Here is a 22,231-nt window from a genome sequence, read left to right as displayed (position 1 = left end):
GTTACTCTACACCATTGTCCAGCTATGCCAGGTATACACATTTTGCTGTGATGGCAGCTTCCTGGTTGAATTTATTTATATGATTTCTATGTAAATGTTTTTTGTTTTTTAATGTCCTGTTTTTTGTTTTTGAAGTTCTGTTTTCGTCCAGTTGGACAGGCCCGTGCTTGACCTGGACCCGCTGACCTGCAACCTGACATGCCCCGTTATGACTTACCCTACTATGTCCCCTACTCAGACCCGCTACACACCCACAATAGCTTTCCTTACTACTCAACCTGGGGACTCGCAAAACCGTAAGTCGCATCACCATGAACTGTAACGTCACTCCAGAGGCGGATAAACTAGGTATATGGTAAAAATTGCTGCCAAATCAGGGGGTGTGATTACAGCTCCAGGTAACCCAGATATCCTAGCAGGGTACACACCTAAATCCAAAACTAGACTGCCTTTCAGGTATTCCCAGGTACCCGACCGGCTGCAGGTCTCTTCTTGCAGGACTTGCAATATAATGGTGAAATTTGACACCAACTGTATTTTGGAATAAAATATCCATAAAAAAATAAAAAAACAATGGAGTCCAGTGGCAAAATTATTATGAAACAAGGTAAAAACCTTGCTGCGTTTTACTAAAAGTCTCTGAATTGCCTTTATTAAAGAACAAAAATATACACAAACAGCCATATACATTTGATTTTCACAGTCCATAGCTTGCCTTTAATATACAGATTGTCTATTTTTCTGTACAGCAATGCTTAATGGTTTAGAAGAATAGAAAAAATAAAATGTGATTTACACAAATGTCAACCTGGAAAATAAATAATTTAGTGGCCAATGTATTTACAGGCACAAAGCTCCAGTTTTTGTAGCCCATAGCAACCAGTCAGCAAGTTCTACTGCTGTTTTAAAGCAAGGTTACTATAGGTTATAAGACCAGGAGCAAAAATGGCACCCGTTGTTACATTACCCTTTAGTATCCATCTGCAAATGATATTTAGGCTTTGATCTTGAGTTTCTTTTACTTTTGCACGGTTGAATGTGATTTGAGCAAGTTGGCTAAAGTATGTGGGTTCCACTATATACAGAGAGGGTCTGCTGCTTTACATTGCTTGGAAAACCAATGCTCAGATGGAAAAATAGAAGAAGTCCCCAGCATGACCACACTCCCACTCCCACCTGAGTGTCTCCAATAGTGTGTGCTCCATCTGTAAGTTATTATGAGGTAGCTGGAGAAATAACATTTGTTTGACTTACCGCATACGACCAATATTTCCAGAATGCGTGAACATTTAGAAGCAAAGGTGTTATGGAATAATGGAGGCAAATTAAGGGAAAACTATACCCCCAAAATGAATACTTAACCAACAGATAGTTTATATAATAAGTAGCCTATTAAAGAGTCTTACCAAACTGGAATATATATCAGTAAACCTTTTACATCTCTTCCCTTGTGCCACCATTTTATGATGGTCTGTGCAGAGATCACCTAACAGGAAATAATGCAGCTCTAATTGTAACAGGAAGTAGTGTGGGTGTAAAAGACGCGGCTCTGTCCATTTATTGGCTGAGGTGACGTAATATGTATTTGTGCCCTTGGTGTGTTTATGTGCACTGTGAATTCTATGATCTTGGGGGACGGCTTTTAGTACAGGTATAGGACCCATTATCCAGAATGCTCAGGACCATTGTATTCCGGATAAGGGGTCCTTCCTTAATTTGAATTTTCATACATTAAGTCTACTAAAAAAACAATAAAACATTACTTAAAACCAATAGGATTGTTTTGCCTCCAATAAGGAGTAATTATACCTTAGTTGGGATCAATTACAAGGTACTGTTTTATTATTACAGGGAAAAAGGAAATCAATTTTAAAAATCTGAATTATTTGATTAATATGGAGTCTATGGGAGATGGCCTTTCCGTAATTCAGAGCTTTCTGGATAATGGGTTTCTGGATAACGGATCCCATACCTGTACTTAAAATGGTTTTCTATTTAGGATTACCCAATGGTACATCTTTCTAAAAAACATATATTTTATGAAAATAATTTATTTAGATGAAGCAGGGCTTTACATATGAGCTGTTTTATACAACATATTCTAATAGATACCTACATTGTTGGAGGGGCATAGTTTACCTTTAATAGGCATACACTGGTCTATAAACATTTGTTACATTTGCTGTAGTCACTTCTGTATAGAAATTAGCATTTATTTACAGATACATTCACATCTGTTGTGGAAATAAAAGTGCAAATTCATTCATACACCGAGAATCCTTATCCCCTGGTCCAATTGATAAAACCCAATGGCTACCCTGGCACAGTCATTTGACAGCTGAATATAGAACAAGACAGGTAGCCCAAAAGATTTACAATCAAGGTACATATGTGCAACTGGTCTTGTGATACCTTCTCCTTCATGATGCCACTGTCTTTTTGATGCCACAGATGGTGGCACTGCCATATTCTCATGGGCATCTTCAACTCACTGTAACAATGGGTTCCACACTAGAGATATCAGTCCTTCCTGAATTTACATTGGTTGCAGAACCAGCAGCCTGAGAGCTGCTGCCTTGTTTAAAGTGACAGTTTTCGGTCCACGCATGTCGGAACTGGGGTGACACAGACTGAAGAGGATGGCTTTGGGCTGGGCTTCTCCTCCGACACACACAGAGTAAAGCTTTGAGCTCTGAGCGGAAGCTCTCATTCAGCCAGCAGTAGATAAATGGATTGTAGCAGGTACTGCTCATGGCGAACCAGTGAAAGGCAAAATATATGGCGTTGTTACTGCTTATGACTTTGCTGGACATCAGCACAAGGTAACAGTTCAGGGGGAACCAGCAAACAGCGAATACCACCACCACCAACATGAGCATCTTAAGGGTCATTTTTTTCTTCCTGCGGTGAGCGTAGTATTGCTCCATGGTAATGTCCCCTATGGCATTTCTTAACCAAAGCTTCTTCGCAACCGTAGTGTAAGTGATGGAAATAACAATCAAGGGCAAAACATACAAGAGCACAAAGGTGGCCAAGTCAAGATACTTCCAGAAAAGGTCAGCCGGATATGGGAAACTGGGAAGACAAACCATTCTCACAGTGTTGCTGGACAAGAAAGAATATAGATTAGATTGAGAGATCCTTGAGTCATAATCCACCCATGCTATTTATCACAGTACTTAGTCTTTATACGTCTCCTTTACAACAAAGGTAGGGGCTGGTATTACATAGACCAGAAGCTCTTAGCCTTTTTCACTCAATTCTCACATTAGCATTGTTAACACCAGGGCCTCATTTAGGTGAAAAAACACAGCCCAATTTATAGGTGTCTTCAAATACTCATATTATTTTTCTGGTTGCTTTAAAGGAAAAGCAAAAGTAAACTCACTGGGGGGGTGGCAATTTGTAAGGACCCCCAGCAATTTGAGTCACTTACCTGCTTCCACAGGTGTGATCCTTTTCTTCAAAAAATGCACCAGCCTGGGGTATTGTTTGCTGAGCACCATGATGTCATGTTCTTTCATTCTCCCCAGTGTCCCCTGCACCAGTTCTAAGACAGTGCATGAGCAGTACAGGAATCTTGGAAGACATTTTGCACTGCACATGTGCTTGCCCAAGCCTGACAGGGGGCGCCTGTGAAACTGTAAGGAGATGAAGATGCAGCGCTAAGCAAAAAGTATCTCAGGTTGCTTTTGAAGAAAAAGAAAAAGTGGAAGAGCGCCTGCCCAGGTTAGCAGGATATCAACTACAATAGCTGAGGGGTAACTAACAATTTGGCTTCCCCATGTTCATGAAAACAGGAATGCAAAGTTCAAGCACATCTACAAATAACAGTAGCCACTGTCATAATAAAGATCTATGAGTCCCTCTGGCCATTACCAGATGCCCAAGTATGTCTATAAGGGCAGGAGCAGACGGGGAGATTAGTTGCCCCGCGACAAATTTTCATTGCCATGGGCGACTAATCTAACCACAATGCCATCCCACCGGCAAGAATATAAATCGTCAGAGGGATTGCATACGCGTTGCTACGATTTGCAAAAGTCACCCGAAGTTTACTCTCAAGGCAACTTCGCCAAATTGTAGCGACGCGTATGCCATCCCAACGGCAATTTACATTCTTGCTGGTGGGATGGCATTGCGGGGAAATTAGTTGCCCGCAGCAACGAAGGTTTGTCGCAGGGTGAATAATCTATCCGTCTGCCACTGCCCTTAAGGGGGTTTGGGCTAGCTGTATCTGAGACACAATCATATGCAGTAAGACTAGGATGATATCACTGTAGGCACTGAGAATGAAACTTTATTGGTGTGTGAAGGGGGGCTTTATTAAGGAGAGAAATCTATTTCAAAATGGCCCCCAAATCACACAAAAGGTAAATTATTACCTGATCTACATAGTAATATAGAAAACATATCAAATGAAAACTATTATAAAACAGAATAAATTCTAATGGAAACATACTGATGTTACAGCCTGGTAACCCTACATGCATATCATTCAATAGAACTTAAATCTACTTACCCTATAAAAAATTGTTCTAGCTTTTGATACACAGCGTGTGGTAGGGAGAAACCGCTGGCCATAAACCATATGACAATAATGCAGATGATACCTTTCACTGTAGACATCCTGGGCTTCAACGGGTGCATAATAACCTGGGAATGAAAAAAGGTATTTTTATTACTATCTGCAAGAGTTTGCAAGCCATTCACTGGTACTGTAACAAACCTGCTGGTTCATGTCATAGCACATACATGTATGTACATATTTACATAAATTTGAACAAGAGGCCGATAAATGCTGCTTAAAGATTGGTTACTTAGGGTTACAAGGACCTGAGGATATATTTTTCCTCTTATCCTATCACCCCAGTCTCACATAAACTATGAAGGCATCACACTTTGGTTTCAGTTACAATTTCACATTAGTGTGAAAACAGAATTATGGTATCACCTGTCTGACAGCCTTCCAGCTACTCACACCAAGTATATTATATGCAATATGTGTCACTGGATAATTCCATAAAGAAACAATACCATTTAAATCCATCCCTCTGGCTCTGTGCTCACACACAAACTAAGGGAATGCCAACATGCTATAGGTTATACATAAAATGACAGAGGTGTGGCTTTTTCTCGCACACATTTTCCTGTTCCAGTTAGAGGCCATATTTTCTTCTACATTTACACTGAATGCAAAATGGTGGCTCGCAGAAAAAGATATTAAATGGAAATATTTATTGATACAGTATGTATAGGTAAATTTAAAGTGTCTTTGATTGCTTATTAGGTTGCTTATTAGGATATGTTTAAGATTTTTCAGAGCACAGAAGTTCAATAAAATACCAAGTAAAAGTGTTTTTTTTTCTAGTTAGAAAACATATTACCACAAGTATTCAAAGGACTAGCTATTTGGTTACAGAGTAAAGGGGGCATTTATTAATGTGTGTATTTCTTTCTTTTTCATGATTTGTGTATTTTGCACTAAAACAACAATTTTCTTGTTAAAAAAATGCCATTTATTAAACGTCAAAACAGCGACAAAAGTAAAAATAAGCATCTAAAAAGCTGTTGACGCGAAGTAGGAGTCAATGGCAGCTGTCCTTTTTCAGTTGGCTTATCTTTTTCAAGATAAGAAAATGCTTTTCAGAGCAGAAATATTACTTTGATTAAAGCCTTTTGTCTATGAGAATGAGAAAAAGGATACAGAGAGATACAAGAAATGGGACATGATCGGCTACCTATTATCAGTGTCAGCTGACCTCCCACTAGCAATGTTTTCACCATTCCCCATCAAAAAAAGTCACTTTCCCTAGAGCGGTTCTCAATCTCTGTGAGATTCGATCAATAACCACTTGAAGGAATTCATAACGGGGTAGAAGTGAAACATCTGCGCCAGGGAACAGCTCTGGCTACAAAACAAATCTCAGTCCTAGATTTACAAGTTTGACAAGATCTTTCAAATTAAAAAAAAAAATCTAGTTATCTAATGGGTTTATTTTTTACACATACCTTTCAGTTTTAAAAAGCAAAAAATATTTCTGTTTTGACAAAGAGCCTCTAAATGGAATTTAAAATGAGTTATTTTCATATTTAAAGATTTATAAGTGTCCCCTACACTATTCTTTTTACTTCCTAATAAGTACTAAGTAATACTTACTAAGTTCTATAACCAAACTTATACCCATCTATTCATGTGCTGAATGCTGTATTCAATAACTTCGCTGTACCTCTTGTTTAAAACTCTCCTGACTTGTCAGTTACAGCTATGGCATCTGTTATCCGGAAAACCATTATCCAGAAAGCTCAGAATGATGGGTAGGTCATCTCCTTTAGACTCCATTATAAGCAAATAATTCAAATTTTTAAAAATAATGTCCTTTTTCTCTGTAATAATAAAACAGTACCTTGTACTTGATCCCAGCTAACATATAATTAATTCTTATTGGAGGCAAAGCAATCATAATGGGTTTTTCATGTTTAAATGACTTTTAGGAGACATTAGTATGGTGATCCAAATTTTGGAAAAATCCGTCATCTGGAAAACCCCATGTCCCAAACAATCTGGATATTAGTTCCCATACCTGTATAAAATAATAATAATGGGGGAGATGGGGGGAGCGAGCAAAGGAGGTTGGGGGGGGGGAGTTGGGCTAGCACCCATTCAGCCTAGGAGTATAAATACATTAAATCGAGCCCTGGCAAAGATTATGTAATATATCCGTCCAAACTAGTTAGCTGACTCATTCTAAAGAATAAAGAAGAATTAATGGCACAATGGAGCAAGCAAACAAGGAAACCCTCTGCACATTTATTAAATCACGTAGTAATGTGTTGAAGACACACACAGTTGTCAGAAAGGGGAGGGCCTTAAAGATTAATGGGTGATGGAATAAATATGCAGAGGTTTTCACCCGCTTCACTTAATCCATTGTGCCGGGAATTCTTTCTTATTAGACTGCTTAGGAGGCATGCTAAATCAAAAATCACTGTCTAGATTTAAAATGAATAAAATGGGCTAATACCCTTTGTACATCAACACAGATAAAGGCTTTTTGCAAAAGTCATTATTGTACATAATGCTTTAGAATTGCAAATCAATCATGTTATTTATTTTGCAGGGTAAGCCCATATCCAGCATATTCTCATTGCATAAGGGGGATGTTGACTTGAGAACTAGTGGAAAAACACCAGTGATATAATATGTGGGACACATCATTACATACAGGACCAACTGCACTGGTCTGCATCAGATTCATGTATGGATAGTGATGGTCAAATTATTAGGGAAAGCCTTGCCAAATAACATATACAAAAGAAAACCTTAATCCAGCAACACCTGAATATTTATTCTTCCAGTGGTGTTGATATGTATATTGTTTCTTTTGTTTCTTTTTGTGTTATGAACTGGTACAGAGACACGGGGATAGTCCATCCATAGTCTGTCCATAGGTATACATATCCATACTGCTGTATGTTTGAAAAGGAATCAGTTGCCCATCGCTAAGGGGAATTGGACAACATACACTTGCCCTGTTAAGATACAAGATTTTATTTGAAAATAAACATACCACTTACTATGGAGGTGCCATATTTAAAAGGCAAAATTTGCTCTGGAACTAAATTGCTAAGAACATTTGTTATAGTGCTTTTTGTCAAAAAAATAAACTTTCTTCTGGAAATAAAAATATGCCAAATAGGCCAAAAGCTAATGAGCAAGGCTGTTAATTAAGTTATTAAATCATTATTTCATCTAGCAAATAAAGAAGCTTACACATTCCTTACCTGGTGTCTGTCCAATGCGATAGCCATGAGGGTCAGCACAGACACATGGACCGAGCAATACTGGACAAAGCGGCTCACATGGCACATAAGTTTCCCAAAAACCCATGTACTGCTCACAAAGCGAACCTTCACAAAGAGGAGAAAAGCATGATAAAATTACATATGCAAGCCTTCACTCGTAAGGCTAAATAATATGTCCCTGTTTTCTCCAGTGTCTAATGAACATGAAGATAAAGAGTTTGTACAACTTAGATTATTATTGGCCCCCCCAGCAACATTTGGGTGTGCTAACATGTCGAAATATATAAAAGTTATTCCAAAAAAGTATCCCTGTCATGAAGCTCTCAATGGACATTACATGATGGAACAGCCCACTCAGGGATCCCTAACCTCTTTTACTTGTGAGCCACACTCAGATGTAAAAAGTGTTGGTGAGCCCCATGTAGACTGCTAGCCTGCAGGAGGCTCTGACTTAAATAAGTCGCTAAGTCGTCAGGATATAAATATTTTTATTTTTCTGCTCTTTACAAAGAAGGAGACTTTTAAGAACTCCTGGGGAAAATAGAGTACAGGTATGTATATATGAAGATTTAGTACACGTGGCTGATACTTTCAAACTTTGCCAACTGAAAACCAGATGCAAAGGCCCACCTTCTCTGCTTCCGATTACCGCCAAATGCAGCCCACCCCCTTTGTCTCGAATGCCATGCTAAAACGCACTTTCTTCCAGTGCCCCGGCGGGCCGGTACAAACCTGCTTTCATGAGATAGTTAGGTCTAGCTCACTATTCTGATGATCTTGTATTGATACTAATGGGCACCTGCTAACTTTTAAAATGTGATTTCTCCAAACAGGAAGGAAATGATTTGTTCATGATCCTGACAAAAATAGATTGGCATTTGTTTCAGTTGTTTTGTTCTCCCTTTTATTTGCTGAATATAACAATTAATATTCAAAGGCAGCACTTGCGGATGCTAAGCCCTTAATACCAGACAATACATCTGAACCATAATATGCACCCCTTGCAAGTCAGTGATTCATTTCCAGTTGGAAAGCAGTGGAGTAGCTGGAGCCCCCCCCCCTAAGTCTGCCCCTAATAAAGGCATGGGCACAGATATAGTTGCACCTGCTGCCCCCAATTGTTACACCACTGTCAGGGGCACAGCACACTGTGATAGGTAAAATGGGACAGCAATTCCACTTGTAGTTTGCAATGACTGCCTTTTGGCAGCCAGCACAGGTAGGGTAGGGCAATAACTCTTTTTTAAAGTGTTGGTCTCTTTAAAATTTTGTTTTTGTAGATGTGAGCAACATTTTAATATAAAAAAAAGTTGGGGAGCAACACAAGCATAGAGGGTGACCAATAAGAGCTGTGATTGGTAATTTGGTAGCCCCATGTGGACTGACAGACTACAGGATGTTCTATCTGGTCTTTATGCCCCTAAGCCAAAAATTTAAAAAATGAGCACCTGCTTTAAGACCACTGGGAGCAACATCAAATAGGTTTATAAGCAACATGTTGCTTCTGAATCACTGGTTGGGGACCACTGATGTAGCCAATGGTATTCTAAGGAATTGTCTTTACATAGACTTTTGCTCTACAGGTACAAAGTTTGGAACAAAGGATGGAATGAGTAGGTACATTTAGGGCAGTGGTACATGGGGAGATTAGTCGCCCCACGACCACTGCCCTTAAATCGCACTAAAACAGATTTAGTGAACATGATATGCTACATAAATAATACATTGTTTTTTAGTAAATCTTAGGTGTGGAATGAGTAAATGAAGCAAATGGCTCATGTGTTTTGGCAGAAAACCCATTAAAAGCGCCACTTGCTCGGAAACTTACTGACAGAAACGTATACAGCAGGGTTGCTATCAAAATATTTCCATTTCTCTCTGGTGAGTCATCAAATACCTCTTAAAATCTTTCAAATAAGGACAAAAAAGCATTTGTAACAACAAATGTGAAGTTTAATAATATTTATATAGAAATGTGTCTGCTTTGCAAATCCAAAATCTGCTGACTTATTTGTTATATTTTACTGCAAAATATACTGTGTATTTACTGTATATAAATGGTCGTACAGGTGTAATCAAGGGGATGAAACCATCTGTGCACCAAAAGAGCATGTATAGGTGTTTGTGTTAATAGCTCCAGCCAGCAGTGGGAACCAAGCACCCTCTTCTTCAGGATTTAATGGAGTTAATTCATTGGTTGACTGTACAGTACAACTCTCACATTCATACTCATCCTCTTCCTTAAAGGAGAACTAAACCCTAAAGATGAATATGGATAGAAATGCCCTATTTTATGTACTAAACTAACTGCACCAGCTTAAAGTTTCATCATGGTTAAAGTAGTAATGATATAGTAATGATATAGGTTGATACAGTTGTCAAAGGAGCTCACCATCTTGGATTATGTTAGAAGTATCCAGGACAGTGCACATGCTCAGTTTGGTTTGCTAAATGCCAAATACATCTTCAATAATAGATCTGAAATTAGGACAGTACTTGTGGCACCATGGGGCAATGGAGCAGTAACATAGCCCTTTAGACCGATCCGGCAGTTTATCTGCCCGTGTAAGGGCACCACTGACGTGCCTGTAAGTATGGGGGTCCCTTAGCATGTTGCTGCTATAGATGTCTGCTGTTGCGCCAATTGATTTGCCTACCATTGGAGCAAGTGTAATATACACAGTTAAGCTGGCCATACACTGTAAGATCTGACCGACATCTGAAATTGGCCAGATCTCGATCAGGCAGGTTTGATTTTTCCATTGGATCGAGACAGCGCCTCTGCCCACAGTTTTAATTCGATTGTTTGCCTACACTTGCTGCAATGGTAGGCAAATCAATTGGCGCAACAGCAGACATCTATAGCAGCAAAATGCGAAGGGACCCCCATACTTACAGTGCTGTCTGTTCAAAGTAGGTGTTTGGTAGGGTTGCCACATTTTCTGGAAAAAAATACCGGCCTTCCTATATTTTTATCTTTTTCCCCTATTAATAACATTGGCATCAGACATCATTAGTGGCACACACCACTGGTAGATTGTAAATGAGACATGTTGTGCTATTGTTGACACCATGTAACACTGTCCATGGTACAACATGCCATGCCTTACATTACTTAATACTGTATCCTGGTTATACCTGATAAAATTCACAAGACACTGACCTGACTTACAGATTTGCACTGTGCTCTATGCAACACACATACAATAGTTTGTGTTCTTAACCCACTACCAGTTACACTTATGCTCCGAGTAGAAGTGCTCTCTATTCATGTTGTGTCACTGTGTGTGGGTTAGTGCAGTGTGACTAAATACCCATAGCGCTTACTTTATACAGCCCACATAATGCACCTTCATATTGTTGCATGTTGCAGATTTATTTTCTCAATAATTTACCAGGTAGACATTACTTGGTTTTGTCCACAATTTCCTACCACATTGTATTGAAATTATTCCAATAAATGCATTTGCCTTTTAGATTGCTGCATATACAAACACAGGTGTGATGGATTCTAACTGGGAATTCTGAGAGCTGCAATGGTAGGGGCCCTCCATGCCAGCTTTACATCTCCTGAGGCACCAGTGAGACAATAAGTATTCCATATGCTAATACATTTGATCCTGTCATGCTTCACATCCAGAATGGATCTAAACCCTAGGCATTAAAATGAGCAATTGCATGACTGCTACTGCTGGCGCCACCACGTAACGCTGTACAATACAGATATCTTCTTATGATATTATCCATGGCTACTGGAGATTTTTTCATTTCCGGTGATCTTTATTGGAAATCAAAGCTGTCCATTCATCAAATATATTCAATGGAGCTCTATTCCTCTAAATGCTAAAAATGTACCTATTAGAGATGAAATAAACTTTTTTTCGCCTGGTACAGTTTTACATCAAAATATGTGTTTTTCCAAATTTTGTCATGCATTTTTTTTCATCAGAAAAAAAGGGAAAAAACGTTTTTTCCAATATGAAAAAAGACAATCCCCCCCCCCCCACAGATTATTATGCATTATTATGCCTTTGCCTTCTTCAATAACCAATGGGATGGAAATCCCCTTATTACCTAAGAAGCATGGGTTTGTAATACACTGGGAGCTTTATTCTTCTATGGACAACAGTTATGGCATAATGGAAAGGAGCTTCTCTGACAGGGGCAATGCATATGCTATTGCAGAGCACAAAAACTACTTAACCACAATGTCACTTTGCCTTCCCATTAACTCTAATGCGTTTGGTGAAATTTCACTGTTTTGCAAATTTTTTTTACAGTTCCACCAATTTTGCTTAAATCAGCTCTCATGGCAATTGATATGGTGTTACACCTGGCATCAACTGACCCACACTGGCAAGCCCACTGCAGCTATAGCTATAGAAATACCCACACTGACAAGTCATATAGCTATACAGGTATGGGATCTGTTATCCATCTTCTAGCTTGTTTTTTTCCACTGGTTCTGTATAAGCATGTAGGTCTTTTGTGTCTCATAATGGCAGTGGTGACGTACTGATGAGTTCTTGAACCAGCACAGTATCCAAGACTATTGTGATACTAATATCTACAGTTAATATTAATGTTTGAGTGTATAGATAGTTAAGTATAGGTTTGTGTGTACTGGGTTTACTTGGCAGGGTTAAACTTGATTGGCTCTGGTCGTTTTTCAACCCTATGTAACTATGTGACTCTACTGAGATCTCAAGGATACACACAGAAGTTATTATAGACTGGAGTCAGACTCAGAGCAGTCACATTGACTCTGGCAGTTAGTACATCATCATATGAGACAGCACCCTTCTAAATATATACAGTTTGGAATTTTGGCTGTGGGGGACTGGGACACATATACTAAAACTCATTGGGGGGAGTGACAATGCCAACATTACAGCATGGTAGGATGAGCTCCGACATGTTTTTTTTATTGGTGTTTTATGTGTGATTGGCTTAAATGAAATGATCATATTCTGGATTACCTATAGACCCACAAAATACACACACATTAAGCATAGTGAATTGATACTACCAAAAATATTAACTAGCCATGTCCAAGTAAGGGGAAACACCACAGTAATATGAAAGTGTAACTAAAGGAACTAAACAATGACCAGTACAATATAAGCATTATAATACCCTTTGGGCAGGTTTACTTGCTGGGAGATGTATCTACTTCAGTTTCACAAGACAAACTATTAAAGACCCTGCAACTGTATAATTAGGTTGTTTCTATAGCAAATCATTAGCTGTGCTGCCTGATTTCTAACACACAAAATGCCCTTGGGGCTGCCTGATAGTCATGTAGTTGGTGATTTCTCTGGTGCTTCTCTTTATATCTATATCTCTTTATATCTACAACATCCTTTTCCCCTAAAGAGAAGAAACAACAGACTATAGCGAGGGACCATTTCTGTCACTAGTCACCCCTCCCAATACAACAAAGACCAGGATACCACTTAGCTAGTAACACGGGGTGCATGTAAGCTAAAGTTTTTTACTAAACTGATTTTTCAGTGGCTGTTGTTGGAGAAGACAAAATAAATGGAGTGTTTTAGGACCCCCATATAGTTTCTTGTGCCCACTTCATCTTACACCACTAAGGGCAGTGGTACACGGGGAGATTAGGCGCCCCGAGACAAATCTCCATTGGCACGGGCGACTAATCTCCCTGCAATGCCATCCCACCGGCTAGAATGTAAATAAATCGCTAGTGGGATGGCATACGCGTCACTGCGATGTCCCGCATTCGCCAAAAGTTTCCTCTCAAGACAACTTTGGGCAACTGCGGGACATCACAGCGACGTGTATGCCATCTCACCAGCCATTTACATTCTAGCCGATGTGATGGCATTGCGGGGAGATTAGTCGCCCGCGATAACAAAGATTTGTCGTGTACCACTGCCCTAATAGTAAGCAAATAAGTAACAGGCATTTTTATTACATTTAGAAGCCAGGGTGTCTCACCAGGGTGAAGGGGGTGTTGAGGAGGGTGATCATGATATCAGCCACTGCCAGGTTCACAATGAAAAGGCTGGTCGCCGACTGCATCCTGCTGTTCTTAATGACAACATGGCACACCAAGATATTTCCAAAGAGAGAAATGACAATGATCACGGAGTAGGCTACAATCAGCAGGGCTTTCACAGTGGAGCTCTGCGATTCTGCCTCATATTTAGTGTCGTTCTCAAAGTCTCCAATGTCATCTATGTTGAGGTCCCCGTTGAAGAGAGAGGAGATGTTGGGGAAGCCATACAGGGTAGAGAAGATCCCAGATGAGTTGCTTGCAGCAGTCCTCCTGAAGGGCTTGGACGCATAAGGCAAGGAAAACCATACGTGCCGGGTCATATTAGCGCATTGGGGCTGCAAATCCACAAACCTCCAGGATAAAGTTGATTATTTATTATTGTAGCTGGTATAAACTTTCCTCAAGCTTCAGCACCCTGCGAGCCCTGTTCCATCCCGTTATTAAGTCTGTGCAGAATGTATTGGAAGATGCCCTGTAGTTAGTAGCTTCCTCCAAAAGTCGCCGGTTGCCACCGATTCCCTGCTATAGTTTTCCATCTAGCACAATACCTAGTCCGAGTAGCGCAGATCTAGAGGAGACTTGCGATCTGAGCCGCACAACTCGCTGCTTCTCTGAAGCACATGCTGCCGTGTACCCTGCCTCCTGTTTCCTATAGGCTGCGGCCCATTGACGTGTCCGAGTGTCAGCCGGCGGCCAATAGGATTACAGCACAACATCGCAGCGATTCCTCAGCCCAGACAAGCCCGCGGTGAGTAGATTGGGAGCGCAGTGTTCTGGTTCCCCGCTCTCTGTTGCCATTAAGTTGTTCATCGGTTTCACAAAACCAGCAATTGCTTCTGCTCAATCACTTGTGTCTCAGTTACCTCAAGGAATGTTGCAAATGTATACCAACGTTGTATTAACCCCTTAGTGGCAGAACAAACGACAGCTAGTGGCGACCTTGGGGCTATTGGAATAATATTATATTCTTATCTAAGCTTGGAAGTAATGGTGTCACCTGTGGTTTCCCAAGACTGGCTGGGACTGTGTGAGGGGACTGCTAGGCGCTGAGCAGTATGGGTAAAAGTGATAGAGTCATGGGGGGGGGCGGTGTAACCAGTTTCTATAAAATAGCGCTCTGGGTGGGGTTAAATCTTGTCATTTGTCAGGGTTCAACTGGTGTACCTGCTCAGGATCACTGTAGAAGAAGTTCTGGTCTATAACTATAATGGCTAATGGAGGATGCGCTTCCTAAATCATTACAGTAGGTGTCCCTGGTGGGGGTAAGGTTAAAGGTGTGCTGATCTGTTACAAGGGAGAATGTGATTCATCATAAGTGCTAAGGAGATGCTGCATGATCCATTACGCATATTTTGAACAATAATACGATTAAATAGTCCATACAGTTTTCCTACAATTGCATGTTTTGACTTCCCTATCTGCCATTGTTTTGCTTTCTAGCATGTGGCTCCTTAGGGCTATGGCACACATGACAGTAGCTATTAGTCGCCCGCATTAAATCTGCTCTACCGCTGGCAACTAATCTCATGAAAATGTTTTCCCACTGGCAATAATGGGAAAACATACACATTGCTTTAGTTTTCCACAGTCGCCCAAAGTTCCCACAACAAGACAAATTTAGGAAACTGAAGCACTGCATGTTTTCTTACAGGCAATGTACAATATTGCCGGTGGGAAAGCATTTTCAGATTAGTCGCCCACAGTAGAGCAAATTTATCACAGGGAGCTAATCTCCACGTTTGCCATCAGCCCTAATGTACCCAGGGTTGGACTGGGGGGTGAAGGGCCCACCGGGGCTCCCGCCCCAGGGGCCCTGCAGGTGCCCGCGCCCCCCCGGAGGTGCCTCCCTAACCCCCCTCGCAGGGCCCCCCACCCGACTTCCTACCCTGAGCGTGTAAATTTAACGCGTCAGGGCAGGAGCGGTCGGGCAGGGGGCACCATTAACATTTTCAGTTCTGTAGATCTGTATCAAGCAGCATAAAAGTAGTATTTGGCAAAAAATTGGATGCATTCAACATGGCTTCGGAACTCACCTATTTATGCATGTAAGCACCTATTTGTGGATGTGCTTGTTTACTTGCTGTATGCTTGCTGTATGTAGTTGCATTTACAAAAGTGACTTAACACAATCAAATATTAAATAATCACAGTTGCCAGCCCAGAAAATATAATTTTTTATTTGTCCATGCTTTAACTAGTTACTGGGAATATAGGAAATGTACCACTGTGAATTGACCCATGGGGATGAACAATACTACAGTAGAACCTTGATTTTACATTTTTCAGGGGAAGAAATGGTGTAAAACTCAGGATATGTAAAACCACAGAAAAATATGATGCTTTATAAACCGGTGGGCACCACAGAAACATGGTGCTGAATGAGATAAGACTTAAAAAACATGTATATCCAACCAGAAACATGGCTGCCGTGCAAGCAATGTTTTCTATACATTCATTAAAACCTTGCTTAATAAATGCATGTTAGTGATTTTTTTTTTTGACTGTTTGGGTTGAAGTATAAGATACCAGATAAGGGGTATGGATGTCCATACCTTAAGTCTACTTATCATTTTAACATTAAATAAACTCAATAGGATTGTTTTGCCACCAATAAGGATTACTGATATCTTAGTTGGGATCAGGTACAAGGTACAGTTATGGGACCTGGGGTTTTCTGGATAAGGGTTCTTTCCATAATTTGGATCGCTATAGTTAAGTGTACTAAAAAATCTTTAAAAAAAAACCCAGTAGGATTGTTTTTCCTCCGATGAAGAATTATTATATGTTAGGATGAAGTACAAGGTACTGTTATATTATTACAGAGAAAAGGGAAATCGTTTTCAAAAATTAGAATTATTTGTTTATAATGGAGTCTATGGCAGATGGACTTTCTATAATTCTGAACATTTTGGATTATGGGTTTCCAGATAATGAATCCCAAATCTGTACTGTTTGATTATTACAGAAAAAAAGAAATATATTTTAAAAGAGAACTTCACCCAAACACAACTTAAGGTTTTTGAAAAGTAAAAATGATTGGTAAATTGTATTTATTCACGCTATCTATAGGAACAGATTGCAGTGATCGGGATATTAGGGGTTTCTGTGTTTTGTGGGGCTCTTTAACAAATTTTGGTTTGAAATCCCCTTTAAATATTTGAATTATTTAATTAAAATGGAGTCTATGGGAGAAGACCTTCCTGTAATTCCTAGCTTTCTAGATAACAGGATTTCGGATAATGCATCCCATACCTGTTTATAAATATGTGATTGGTTAGTATATTGTTACTTCAAACAGAAAAGTAGGACACAAACAGAAAAGTGACACAAAGGTGATACTTTCCTGTAGGCAGGGGCGGGCCGAGCAGACCGAACGCCCTAGGCAACCCGGTCGGCCACCTCGCCCCTGCACCTGCGCTATCGCACCAATCCGTGTTTTTTGGCGCGCATGCGCAGTTCGCGCAGGGGGGGTTGTGATAGTGATAGTTATAACGGAGTACAAACTAGAGGTAGGCAAGAGAGGCTCCTGTCTGGCGCCCCCCAGTCGTTGCCTAACCCTAGTTCCTGCCCTGCCCGTAGGGCTGCTTGGAGCATACAGTATTTCTGTCATATTAATGCTGGCTGGGCAGGCAAGCAGCATGTTCCGGAGTGTTTGTTATTCATGTTCTATTAAAAAGCTGCAGCTGAATGGCCAGTCATTAGCTCTGCAGTCAATGCAAAATAAAAACAGAGAGACAGCAGGCGAGACGGTATAAAGCCCAATCACAGCCCCTGACAGCAGGGAGAAAGCAAGGTGCAGATGTTGGCTGGAAAGCAATGAGGCTGTTATAGCTCGCTACCCTAATCACCAGCTTTTCTCCCTCACCACAAGGTGCTTACTGCGTGCGCTCCCTGTCAGTCTGAGCAGCACACAGGTCCTTTCACAATAAGGTGCAAACAAGTAGCAATCAGTATTACTAAATGGATCCAAAGGCAGAAAACCCCATCTATCGATCCCAGTACAGCTTATAATGGACCTGTTGATTATGATTTTCTACTTGGAGTCCTCAAGCTGCTGGAGGTCCCCTGGAATAAATTAAAGTTACTGGGCTTCATCCATGAAAAATGTTACTTGTGTTGCATACAGTATATATATATTGGAAATATATATATATACCAGGACGCCCACTGGGCCCTCTACACCTGCCATGGCTAATGATATTTATGCCCTTTATGCCCTATTCTTTTATATATTCTGTTTCTATATTTTACAGCATATTTATTATACTGTGTAAACCAACATCACCAGTGGTATAGCCCATACTACACCAGTGGTGTACTGCATAGTACACAGTCCCTATGAATGCTAGTAACAATATAGTAGCCATAGGCTACTGCATAACAAAAATTGCACAATAATTGCATAAATAGTCAACTACTCTTCAGACATACTGTACTCTCTAGTCCAGGCCTGGACTGGCAATCTGTGGGTTCTGGCAAATACAGCAGAGGGGCTGCTGTAAGATGCCATAGACAGTCATTATTTATTGGGCTGGTGGGGGGGCTGTTTGAGTACTTGAAATGCCAGGGCCTATTAAATTATTATTAAATAATGTCTTGATGGAGAATATAAAGGTTTATTAATATCTTTTTCATGTACTAGCTTCTTACAAGAAAAAATGGTGACTTTCCCCTTGACTATGGGTTTGGGACATCTGCACCCAGACCCATACGAATCGGGTGAGTTACTGCATATAAAGCTGTTTTGCTGATTAGGAATTTCTGTGTGCTCCCTAGTTTGTGCAGAAATTGGGGCATTCTTGCACCAGGATCATGGAATATATGTGGTGTTCTGCACTTGCGTTGAATTTAGCACTTGGATTACGAGGTTTCAGGAGTATACCTTTTGGCTGAACTGTGTGTTTGCTCAATTTATTCAGTCAGTCGCCCTACTGTATATTCCCTGAAGGCACCATGAAGTATAGAAAGGGGTAGAAGAGGTTGGGTAAGGGACAGTAATACTCTATCATCATATTTAACTTACAACTTACTTCACTTGATAAGTCAATTTTATGTACAATACGTATTCCATACAATGTGCAATGACTCCAAACAAATCTCATGTACGCTGTCCCTCTGACATTGCCTGTAAAACTTCACACAAAATAATATCCTGTTCAAATGGCCTTCAAAAAACAATTGTTGATATTGTGTATAGGTCATATAATCCTGTATGGGACTGATCTATTCCCCCCTCCCCCCCACACCCCGTTTGTTGGTGTGGTCGTATGAATGAAAATAATGAAAGTATTATAAGTTCTTCCTGTGCCTCTGCTTTCTTATACATTATGGACAGTGATCCTGTAATGGATTATGCACCTTCTCTTGCATAATACCTTTAGTATGTCTGCACTACTCTCCCCTGCATATACAAAATTGGCTTGGACTAACACTGAGGTGCCCTGCTGTACCTATTCTGAAAGAAGAGGAATTGTATATGAGGGGAGCAAAATTCAGGAATATAGGGCAAGACAATTGAGGGTGGTATTGGGGTTAGAGGGTTAATGAAGAAAATGGAAGAAGAGAATAGCCATCTGGGTATGTTTAACAATGTAAGTAATACGGTCCATACAGTTTAAAGCGGGTATAGGTTTACTTTAATATAATTTAACAGTTAAGTAACATGCAAGGCTTGCAGTTCTGTAAATAAATCCTTATTTTCTTGACTAAGATGCAGCCTTATACTGCATACACCTATGATGTACTGATGCATAGATGTAGTTATCGATGTACTGTATTTACAGTCTGCACTCTGCAGTCTTTGGAACAACAGTTGGTTGAAAACAATGGCTTCCAGCAATACCACCCTCCTTACACCCACCAGCTGTAAGTCAGTAGCTACAACAATTTTTTTTTATAACCAGTAGTATACAGTAGGTACTAATGAAGCAGCATAGGGTTCAATAGAAACAAGCCTTTGTAGCTTAAATGGCTCTCCCATTAGCTGGAAATCTACTGGAGGAAACAAATAAAGGACAACTGAGAGATAAGAATACACAATACCTTGGTAACATTGCCCTTGATGTCACTTGTAGTCAAGCTCAGAGGGTAAACAGGGTTATCAGACAAATCCCGTGTATGAAAATATATAAATCTAATCCTGTGTTTCAGAGGGGAAAAGTCTATGAGAACATGATTCTGCTTGCAGACTGAGTTGTCAGATTATTTCCTTTGGCACAAATGCATGCATATCTTGAAAATGCACGTGTCTCTTTATCTGAGTCCCTTAAGGGTCATGTGGAATGAAATGTCGACAGAGAAGGTCTGCCACTAACAAGAGGCAAGATCAACATGACTGGCATTTAATTATGTGCTGGATTAATAGGACTCTGAGAGTAAGATTTTCCACAATGTGATATGTAGCAACAGTTTAATAGAAACCGAAGGCACTCAGGGAAATCCATCCACTCCTGTCCTGATCACTCAGTGAAGAAGTATCCAAGCCTAGAATTGAAACCTTGCAATTTAATATATGAGAAGGCAGATATAGCGAGATGGAGATAAAGGCATAAATAGTGGATACTGGGAGAAGGACGTCCTGTGAATGAATGCTGTGTTGTTTTCTATTTTTTTATTATATAGAGTTTATATAACATTTAACATTTCAAATCAACACAGCAGTTGATTGATTGCCCTAATAAGCTTCCTTATCTCAACTACTAAGTTAATTAATCATAATAAGGGCTCAGAATCCTGCAATAATGTAATAACAGGGTTTCAGATAGGATCTTGGGCCACTATGGTCTAAAGTTGGGAAGATCTGTTTATCTGACAAGCTCATAACAAGTGGATATTTGCCTGCCCACACCTAGGGAAAACCAGGTTCTTTCAAATCACTGTGAGGGTAGGAATTCATTAAATCTCCATGGCCCTTTCTGAAAGCAGGAACCTGGAAATGACAAAAATCGCGATTTCTTTGGCCCACTTGTTGGCTCACCTTCTCCACTTTATCCGAACCTGCAGAGCAATGCTCAAGCTTTCAGCACTCGGCAATGGTTGATGGAGGGCGCCTCCACATTGGCTATGGAATGGAATTCAGGTCTTTCCATAACAGTGAGTGTAGGTTTGCCATGTTTTTACCACACAGGGTTTTTGTCTTTTTTCTATCAAATTAGCATATGCAGGGTTATAACCTAGATCAGTGCTGTCCAACTGGCGGCCCGCGACCCCCCTCTGTGTGGCCCCCCACCTGTCTGGCTGCTTTGATGGCTTACTCTTGTGTAAGCTTTAAATGGTATCAGTACTGTAATTAACTGAATTATCTACTGAATGGTAGTGTGTTATCTACTGAATGGTAGTGTGTTGGGGGCATCCTTAGGGCTCTGGCACACGGGGGAGATTAGTCGCCCGCGATTAACTCCCTGTTCGCGGGCGACTAATCTCCCCGAGTTGCCTACCCCTGCCATCCCACCGGCGAACATGTAAGTCGCCGGCGGGATGGCAGACGCGGTGGGGCGAGTCTTTTTCGGCGATTTGCGCGAAATCGCGCCGCCGCATGTGCCATCCCGCCGGCGACTTACATGTATACATAATGGAGAAGGATCTAGGGGTTTTTGTAGATCACAAGTTGTCTAATTCCAGGCAGTGTCATTCTGTGGCTACTACAGCAAATAAAGTGCTGTCTTGTATAAAAAAGGGCATTGACTCAAGGGATGAGGACATATTTTTGCCGCTTTATAGGTCCCTGGTAAGGCCTCACCTTGAGTATGCGGTGCAGTTTTGGGCTCCAGTCCTTAAGAAGGATATTAATGAGCTGGAGAGAGTGCAGAGACGTGCAACTAAACTGGTAAAGGGGATGGAAGATTTAAGCTATGAGGTTAGACTGTCAAGGTTGGGGTTGTTTTCTCTGGAAAAGAGGCGCTTGCGAGGGGACATGATTACTCTGTACAAGTACATTAGAGGGGATTATAGGCAGTTGGGGGATGTTCTTTTTTCCCATAAAAACAATCAGTGCACCAGAGGTCACCCCTATAGATTAGAGGAAAGTAGCTTCCATTTGAAGCAGCGTAGGTGGTTTTTAACGGTGAGGGCAGTGAGGCTGTGGAATGCCCTTCCTAGTGATGTGGTAATGGCAGACTCTGTTAATGCCTTTAAGAGGGGCCTGGATGAGTTTTTGAACAAGCAGAATATCCAAGGCTATTGTAATACTAATATCTACAGTTAGTATTACTGGTTGTATATATATAGTTTATGTATGTGAGTGTATAGATTGGTTAGTATAGGTTGTGTGCTGGGTTTACTCGGATGGGTTGAACTTGATGGACAATGGTTTTTTTTCAACCCTATGTAACTATGTAACTAACTAACTATGTAACTATGTAACTGGCCCCCTGCATTGCTCACACCTCAGATTCAGGCTGT

At 40.5% G+C, this 22,231-nt stretch overlaps 1 protein-coding gene across 1 annotated transcript; it reads right to left on the bottom strand.

Annotated features, from left to right (window-relative positions):
* Positions 1-579: 579 nt before the first annotated feature.
* Positions 580-14,422, bottom strand: gpr83 (G protein-coupled receptor 83). The gene is given in 4 exon segments (NM_001079037.1): positions 580-3,105; positions 4,523-4,656; positions 7,786-7,911; positions 13,771-14,422. Coding segments are annotated over 4 exon segments (1,263 nt in total). The 5' UTR covers positions 14,152-14,422; the 3' UTR covers positions 580-2,483.
* Between the last annotated feature and the right edge of the window lie 7,809 nt (positions 14,423-22,231).

The sequence above is a fragment of the Xenopus tropicalis genome, chromosome 8, assembly GCF_000004195.4.
Source record: "Xenopus tropicalis strain Nigerian chromosome 8, UCB_Xtro_10.0, whole genome shotgun sequence".
NCBI classification, from domain to species: domain Eukaryota; kingdom Metazoa; phylum Chordata; class Amphibia; order Anura; family Pipidae; genus Xenopus; species Xenopus tropicalis.
The sequence above is the reverse complement of the archived record's forward strand: the minus strand, read 5'-3'. Positions and strand labels throughout refer to the sequence as shown.